Source organism: Colletotrichum phormii, assembly GCF_030913505.1.
Source record: "Colletotrichum phormii strain CBS 102054 chromosome Unknown BDP81scaffold_9, whole genome shotgun sequence".
In the NCBI taxonomy this organism is placed as follows: domain Eukaryota; kingdom Fungi; phylum Ascomycota; class Sordariomycetes; order Glomerellales; family Glomerellaceae; genus Colletotrichum; species Colletotrichum phormii.
The window spans coordinates 1564999-1573438 of record NW_026851451.1 but is presented as its reverse complement, the minus strand read 5'-3'; the positions used below and the strand labels follow the sequence as shown (position 1 = coordinate 1573438).

The following is an 8440-nucleotide window of genomic DNA, read 5'->3' as shown; positions in this document are numbered from 1 at the left end:
GAATTCTCACTTTGCGCCCACGTACTCCTTCACTTTCTCGAACACCGAACGCCTCTGCTTTCCTTCCTTTTCTCTCTAACTTCTTCTAGGACCTCTCCGAACCATCATACTCGCGCCTGTCTTGTGTGCCACTCAACCCTCAATAGAGATTTCTCGTCAAGTTGCAGCCCATCGTCGTCATCACTGATCTCGCCACATGGTCGATGTCTCCCCCTTCGTCCCAGCTTGCCGCCGCATGTCGCAACCTCGCAGGCGTGGCTGCATCTCGAGGCGCGAAGTAACGTGAGGCAGGCTGAAAAGGATGGCTCAACCGAAGCAAGCATGGCAACGTAGGGCACGGCAGGCTGGCTGATCCCTTTCTTGCCCTGTCAGCTCCATCTCCCCTCATCAATCTCGGCCCTTGTTTTCAAACTCTAGACTTGGTTTACGGCGCACCTTTGAACTCCTAGAGAATCTTGTCTCGTTACTCGTTCATTCTCGACATACCATACTTCGCGGCCGTGACCTACGTACGAGCTGGCTTTGTTTTCATGAGACACCCGACATCGTCAAACCCCGCCGCCATCTACCCCCAATGCTGCCTGGAGCTGGCACCCTCCCTGTACCTTGGGCAGACAAGCCCTTTCTGCAGCGCGCCATCATCAAGGAACCCCGTCGTCCGAAAAAGATGTTTTCTGTCGCAAAGCCGTCGCGCTTCTCGACTCGTCACTGTTTGAACCACACATGACTTCATCCGAGACCCACTACAGCTCCCTACCCGTCCAAGCTTTGCGACGGCACCTCGACTCTCGAGTAGCCCCGTCCGCGTCCACGTCCAGCTCGTCAATCGTCCTCCCCGCCGGGGCGACTTTGTAGCGGGGCTACGAAGAACTTGTCTGCATCCTTCAACGCTTCTTCGCGAAATGTTTGTCGCTGTTTTTCAGAACAGATATCACCCTACTACCGTCGCAATTTCCTGTCGGCGGACGGCCCGGTATGCAGGAACGCAACTCAATCATGCAGGTAATCAAACCACTAAATTCTATTGTTTGCGCCTATTCCTATTGGTGGCCGAGGATGAAGATAACGAAGAGAAACAGCTGGAGACCACCCCAAGAGGCCACAACTGTACAAACCGAGTCATCTCAACTCAGGTTTCGAGGTTGGCGTGCCTCGGTTTATGATAGTTTTTACTTGATCTAATCAGACTTTTTTCTAAAAACAACAATCTGTCTTTGACAGGACTTCTACTGGATATGTTTTCTGATGGCTGACGTGAGTGTCCGCAGACCCTTGAGTCTCTTGTCCTCGGTACTTGACAGGAACAACGAAACAACGGGCCAGGCGTGGATACCACCATCCTCGCTGCGACTGTCGACCTCGGTACTTTTGACCAAGACGTTTATCAGGTCTTTGATGTCGGGCGCGAACACCTCTTCTGATCCGTACGTGATGAAGAAGCCACAAAGTGGACTAGCTTCCGCCCACACCCGAGGATCGGCGCACTGCCCAGGCGACGCGGTCTTGTCGTAGACATGCGCTGCCCCGGCATACTGCACCGCGTATTTCCACAGCGTGTCGCGATCAAGAAAGTCGCTGGCCGTGTTCTCATGCTTGGAGATGAGCTTGGCCCACGGCGAAATCAAGACGCAGAGCCCTGGTAGAGGGGACTCTGAGGCCTGGCGCAAGTGCTCCTGACTTCGACCTTCAGATGCGGTGGAATCTTCACTCTTCTCTTTGAATGCCCGGGCCTCGTTCATGTGGCCCAGCTCCAGCAACAACGTCAATATCAGGGTTGCTCCCGCTGAGTCTCCTGCAACAACTACCTTCCGGGGGTCTCCGACTTTTTTCAGAACATGCTTATAGCCCCTCAAAGTCTCGTACATTTGCCTCGGGTACATTTTATCGGGCACGAGGGTGTACTCGAGAGAGAATATAGCAGGGTTCCGGTAGCCGGCTTGGACGAGTAGTGAGTGCCACGACAGAAGAAATTCGAGGTAAAAGTACGCGGAGCCCATGGCGAAACCGCCTCCGTGGGCGTAGTATACCACAATGTCGGGCGGTTGCGACGCATCCTTTTGGATCCAAACCCCTTCGAAGCCGTGTTGGCCCTATCATTCAAATAAGCCACCGGCCATTGTGCACTGAGATGTAGGTTACACTAACCTTTTCCTTGTGCTCACTCCAGGTCGCAGGTGACCTGAGATAGCCATGCCGCAGCATTCGAAACCGCAGAAACGGCAGAGATATGTACTTTGAAAAGAAGACACGTCCAATGTTGGTTGGCAAGTTTGCAAAGGCGTAACGCACGCAGCGTATGACTAAATCTTCGAAGAAACTCGCGCGCTGCACAAAGGGCGATTGCTCGTCGTGGCGTAGGAGATATCGTTCGCGGAACAGGGAAGTCGGCAGTTGAAACACGAGGAAAGGCAGCATCTTCAAGGTGACGACTACCGTCGGGAAGAAGCCGACATTGATGAGGAGCTGTGGCGTGAGGAAAATAACAAAGACGAGACAGTCGAGCAGTGACACCGGTCCGAGTATCATGGTGGGCGGCGATGCTGCAATTGATGCAGGACGCAAGAGTGGAACAATTTATTCTCCCAGAACGTGACGTGTCGTAGGTTATGAGGCGGTGCAGAGGTGGTCGTATTGTATTAGAGGCGCCAATTGAGTCTATCGTGAGTCGCAGGACAAATCTAGAAGAACGCAAGAGAAGAAGAGAAATTGAAGGAGGAATCTGACGGTTGAAGCGAGGACTGAGATCGATGTCAAGAGGGGGAGCTTCTTCAACGTTGTAGCTTCTTTCAATGGGCACTGCCTAAGCCATTCTCTATCCCTCCCTTCGCCGCCAAAACGATCGATTTCACCGCGTGGGCTAATGTAAGATTGGGACGGGAAGCTTTTGGCTTTCCTTTTGTGACGTCTTCGAGGTTACGGAAGGCAGTCCAGTGTCCGTGCCTGCTCAGACACTACCTCACCTTAGGTAGGCACGGTAGGTATCTGGTGCGGGGGGGCACTTGTTTCCTGAGCTTGATGGTTTGTTGGGGAGCTCTTACCTAAGGTAAGATGCCGAGCGCCTTTTACCCAATTCATCAATGTCAGCAACTGCCCTACATGTCCATGTCTACATGTTCTGTCACTGGGGACGGGAGCTAGACTTTTTTGAATCTGAGTCAATATTCATCTAGATCATCCCAAGTTGTAGCAAGCAAGCAATGCGTGCGAAACCTCTCTATCATCCCTTGCTGGTTTTTTTTGGCTTGTGATTGTGGAACAAGCACACACAACCACACACCTTCGCCCCCCTATGGCTATGTATGGGAAAGGGTGAAATACCTACCGGTAGCATCCCTTCTTCAACGAGAAGTCTCGGGGGGCTACCTAGCTATTTGGTCTTGAATCAAAAAAAGGTCCAATCTAGCGATGAATTACTCTTTTATTTCAAAGATACTCGATACACTCTCGTGCCCCGGAAACCGTGATGCTCTCCTCGCTTATCCTAGAAGCTGGAAAACGCCAAAAAATAGCTATCCCTTATGAATGCGTGACAACCTCAAGCTTCGAGAAGCAGAAGGATGGCGAGGGTGCTTAGGAAAGGGGCCAACACCTTCCCCGTTCTCTTTTTTGAACTCCCCTCCATATTCTCTGTTTCTTAACTTGGGGGCTTTTTGCAAAAAACACAACACCAAGACGCCTTCGTCCAATCCTGAACCGCGCACACGTACAGTACTCACACATCACCCCACGCCGTGCTCCTCAACCCCCGAACCACGCACCCGTTGGAGCCTCAACCAGGTATCTCTTCTGCTTTCCTTCCTTATCCCTCTTCCTCTTACGTAGGAAAAACCAAACGATGGAGACTACCGCTTGGCATTCCTCGTCTTCCAATTATCCTTGATCCCTTTGGCCGCCTCCGCAAGATCCTTCTCCGTAACCCGGTCCTCGATACTCTCCATGACGCTCTTGATGGTAGAAATGTGATTCGCCTCCGACTTGTCGTCGCGGAACCGGATAATCCGCCACCGGCCCAGGTCGTCCTTGTGACACTCCACGATGCGGTCGTTGAGCGGATCGCCCAGACCCTTCAGCACCTCCCACTCGTCCTCGGTGATGTGCACGTCGTCAAAGAACTGGTACCGCCCATCTCCCATGAAACTCCACAGCTCCGCCCGCGGTACAGCCTCGTAGTCCACAAACGGGCCCTCAGCCTCCTCGTCCCCTTCGCCAGGCTGCACCGTAGGAAACGTCATCCGCAGCCGACAGTCAACCGTGTTCTCTTCCGGCGGCTTCCACTTCAAAATATGCGGGTCGGTGCCGTGCTTGTAATCACTACTCACACACGTGAAAATCAACCCGTCATTGCCGTGCCGCAACTTTGGCAAAATCTCGCGAAACATCATCTCGATGCCGTAGCTCAGCTGCATAGCCTTCATCTCCACCAAGAACGGCTGAAAATCCCGCTCCTCGGGGTACTGCTTAAACAAGTCCCGGTAAGGCTTGTAAATGTTCTCGTTGAAGTAGGCGAGCCGCTTGTCGAGCGTCCGCGACATGAGGTCCTGCCCGTCCAGCACGAGGCAGTCAAAGACGAGGAACCGCGGCTCCTTTGTGCCCTTGCCCGTGTCGTCCATGACGAGCTCGCCGTCGATCAAGGTGCGCGTGTGGAATTTGGTCAGGTCGTCCTTGCGCGGGAAGTGGAAGCTGCTGTTCTTGATGAACCAGTAGTCGTTTTTGCGGTCGATTAGGTAGTGGATCTCCCGACCCTCGTCTTCTGTGAGGTAGAGCAGGTACCGGATGCCGTCTGACTTTTCGCAAACGTAGTAGCTGTTTTCACGCGCTCGCGGAGCGCGCTGATTGTCAGCAAAAACTGAGTTGCAAATCATCTCTTCCCAACCTCCCCACCTGACAAATGGTCTCGGTGACCGCAAAAGACACACTGCGAGCAACGTGTGCAGTGGCCGGGAGGCCGGAGAACGGGCGCGACAGAAAGCACTCACTCTTTATTCCGTAGCTCATCGACGTGTTTCCGCGCGAAGCTGACGGGCTGCGCGCCGGGGAAGCTGGTCTGGTTGCGATGCAAAAGGTTGGCGACCTCGCGGCGCAGGTCGAACAGCAGTTGACCGTCGGCCTTGATGCCCGGTTCTGCGATTGAGGCAATCGGGCCCTCGGGCGGGGGACCCTGTACGCCATCCATGGTTGCGGATGGACCTTTTTTTCTGGTGTTGCGCAAAAGGGGAGAGAAGGAAGTACAAGTCGGGATCGGTCCTCCGTTGGTAAGTAGGTAGCCTCACGACGCCAAAGTCTCGGAGCTTTATCGGCCTCTTATCGATAAGGTAACGAGATAAGACTGTGCATCAACGTCGTGTTCGCGGTTCCCGTCCTCAGAGGTTACATGGTTGATTAAGGAGCTTACTCAGGACCTGAGGCCACTACCTAAGTTGCATGCTTTTAACAGCCTCATCGGCAAGGCAAATGTGTCTAAGATCCGACGATATGGGGAGGCCAAGTTTGTGGCACATGAGGCCAAAGACTGGTAAGTGAGGCCAAAAACGGGAAATGTCACGCATCTTGAGAAACCACAAGGTACTTTGAACTGAGTTGATTAATTGCCTTTGACTATCCCATGACTTTTACGAATGTCGAATCCCTCGTAAACGCCAAATGAGCCTTGCTGTGCCACGCCAGCCGCCCGGTAGACTCAACGCCTCATCAAATTATTGGAAACAGCTCGAGGCCTCTGAGCCTTGTCTGTTTTGATATCATTGCGCGAATTCCCTTTCTCCCTAATGAACCCACCATGCCCTTAACTTTCGTCAATCTTGGCGACCTCGGCTTTGGCGTCCTCCCAAGTCTCCTTGTTCTTCTTGGCCCACTCAATTTGGCTCTTGGCATAAGCCAGCTGTGATAAATCGGGTCAGCACAGAATCGTTCCTAGCACCTTACTGAGCACCCAACTTACCATGTAACGTCGCAGGTCCTCTTCCTTCTCTCCCTGAAATCTCTTCAAGTCCTTCAAGATGCTTGCGCTGGCTTCCTTCACATCGTGCTCAGAAACCACCTTGGCCTGCTCAAGCTGCTCGATACTCTCCCTCGTCTTTCCAATCATGTCACGACGAGTTCTCTCGGGGTCGACGTCAGCTACACCTTGAATAGCGTGACGAATCGGTCCGAAGATTTTGTTCGTGATTGAGTTGCTGCTCGCGGCCTTCTTATGGCCCGGAGTCGAGTTGCTCCTCTGTGGAACTCCCTGGGTTGCGGTGGGAACCGGCTCGCCGTGAGTAGGAGGGAAGTCGGAGTCGATGGAAGCTGTGTCTTCGGCGCTGCCCTCGCGCTGGTGTGATGAGTTCGCTTCTCTAAGGCTCGTAGATCGCTTCGGCGCGGGCGCAATTTGTTGGCTGCTACTGAGGTACTGTTCGATGCGCTTGGCTTCCTGCTCGCTGCGCTCCAACTGGTCCAGCAGCGCAATCTTCTTGCTAAGTTCGTCGCTGGTCTGTTCCTGCTGTACTCGCTTGAGCACCCTGTACTTCAGCACGCTGCGGACAACACCTGCGAACTGCGCATTCTCCCGCATAGGCTCCGCGAAACTCGCACCTAGAGAGCCAGAAAGCTCCTCGGTAGCGATGTAGGAAGAGTCTGCCGCCTGTCCCACTCTCTCGAGGGCAGGGCCCAAAGAGGGTGCTTGCTCAGACAGCGCGAACGCATTGAACTTGGAGCCCAGTTCGCAAAGATCCGCTGCCAGTGCAGATAGGTGGCTCAAGGTCCGACGGTTGACCTTCTCCATAGATCCCGACAACAGCTGCTCCAGTTCCTTGATAGATGCCTCATACGTGATGAAGTAGGGGTCAAGTTCTTGCTCGCTCAGGGTGTGGCTGTCGGGAGGGAATCGGCCAAAGACGTGGGATCCAGTTCCAGCGATCGCGCCGGGGTCGACACCAGGGCCGCCCGTCGTCTTGAGCTTAGCGGAAGTTGATGGTACAGGAAGGAAGTTGTGAGCAGGGGTGGGGTTCGCAGGGTCCAAAGGAGGCGCCTTCAGGACTGACTTGGGCACTGATGCGACTGGGTGAGAGTGCAGGACCTCACTCTGCGATGGATTAGCTACCGGGTCACTATCCAGAAGATCGTTTCAACCTACCCAGCTAGCATTGGGGTCCAGGAATCTCCACCAAACACCGTCTGTGCGGACCTCCTCCATGCGGCGGCATCGATTCAAGAACACGGCAAGCATGCGCTTGCGCAGGTCAATAATCTGCTGATCTTGCTTTGCGCTCGTAGGGTTCGCGGCGTAGTCGGCCATGGTATGCTTCTCGGGGATGGGGGGTATAATCAGGGTAGGGTGCAGCCGCGTCAATGCCTCACGCAAAGACGCAAATTCCGAGTATCGTCGGCGCACTTCGAGGTTCTATGGCATAGTCAGTACCTCAAATACTGAAGGAGCGATCCTTCACACAACCACATACGCCTGTCCGAATGGTGTACACAATGTATTTTCCACCGCTCTCCGCGCTCTTTCCTGCATCAGTAATGAGGATAGTCATGGTCGGATTCTCCCAGAGGATCTGTTCGACGCGGCTTTCGTAGCCGCCGGGCTTAGGACGCGGGACAAGGTCGCCTCTGTCTCTAGCAATCGGCTCATTATCGCTGCTCTCAGCTTCGCTGTCTTCGAGAGTATGGGAGCGATTCTGAGGCGCCTCATCGCTTGTGGTCGACGGGGTCTGAGGGATGTCGAATCGCTGGTCTAGAGTCTCCCAGTCGGCATCAGTACTGTCTGAAGAATCATCCAGATCTATGGTTTCCATCATTTTCTGAAATCTTCAAAACGACGAGGGGTTGAACTGGGGAAGGATCGCAACATACACTCACGAGTAGTAGGAGAGGCTGGGTTGGCAGAAGAGGAAGTCAGGCTGTCTCTCCGGTCAAAGCCCTCGCCATAGGGATTATTATCCTCATCGTTCCACATCGTGTCGGTGTCGGATTGGAAGGAATGGCAAACAAAGCTATAGGTCGGTATTCAATCGTCCAGAAGGGTTTGCAGTCTCAAACAGGATGCGCAACCGGGGATGCGCAGCTGAGCCGGGAGCTGAGGGGGGGAGGAGGGGTGGGAATGATGGAAGGCACTTGTCTGTCGGCATGCGACAAGCATGTGGTTGATGATCGCAAGGTCCGATAAATGTTGAACGCTGACCCAAAAAGTGAAAGGCTTGAGGCTGACAGAATAATGGTCGGGTTGAAAGAGAGTTATGATACGGACAAGCAGACTTGTCGGGCGGCAGCGTGGGGAGAGGTGATCGGGGCTGCGCGAGGTTGGACTAAGGTAAGCTCCAGGGTGCAGCAAGTGCCTTTCCGGCCGGAGCAGCAGGCAATGACGAAGCCACCTCCCCTGGGGGCCCTGCTCCTGCTGCTTGCTGCTTTTGTCGTACGCACCCGGACAAGCAGTGACAAGGTACCTCACCTCCATTGCGCA

The 8440-nt window shown here is 54.0% G+C and overlaps 2 protein-coding genes across 2 annotated transcripts; both read right to left on the bottom strand.

Moving 5' to 3' along the window:
* Window positions 1-1226: 1226 nt before the first annotated feature.
* Window positions 1227-2526, bottom strand: BDP81DRAFT_394040 (Alpha/Beta hydrolase protein; the record flags this gene model as incomplete). The annotated part of the gene is made up of 2 exons (XM_060587893.1): window positions 1227-2090; window positions 2146-2526. The coding sequence occupies 2 exons, from the start codon at window positions 2524-2526 to the stop codon at window positions 1227-1229; spliced, it is 1245 nt and encodes a 414-aa protein (XP_060445975.1).
* Window positions 2527-3385: 859 nt separating this feature from the next.
* BDP81DRAFT_481088 (mRNA capping enzyme alpha subunit-like protein) lies at window positions 3386-8327 on the bottom strand. The gene is made up of 7 exons (XM_060594954.1): window positions 7834-8327; window positions 7437-7762; window positions 7112-7378; window positions 5939-7060; window positions 5788-5878; window positions 4977-5244; window positions 3386-4803 (listed from the first exon to the last, which is right to left on the bottom strand). The coding sequence occupies exons 1-7, from the start codon at window positions 7934-7936 to the stop codon at window positions 3843-3845; spliced, it is 3138 nt and encodes a 1045-aa protein (XP_060445974.1). The 5' UTR covers window positions 7937-8327; the 3' UTR covers window positions 3386-3842.
* Window positions 8328-8440: the final 113 nt, after the last annotated feature.

Bases quoted from the DNA above. Each gene is read 5' to 3' on its own strand.
- BDP81DRAFT_481088 (XM_060594954.1), bottom strand. From the start codon at position 7,936: ATGTGGAACGATGAGGATAATAATCCCTATGGCGAGGGCTTTGACCGG. The intron at 7,763-7,833 runs GTATGTTGCGAT...TGGAAACCATAG, and splicing joins CTCTCCTACTACTCGTGAGT to ATCTGGATGATTCTTCAGAC. The intron at 7,061-7,111 runs GTAGGTTGAAAC...AATCCATCGCAG, and splicing joins TGGACCCCAATGCTAGCTGG to AGTGAGGTCCTGCACTCTCA.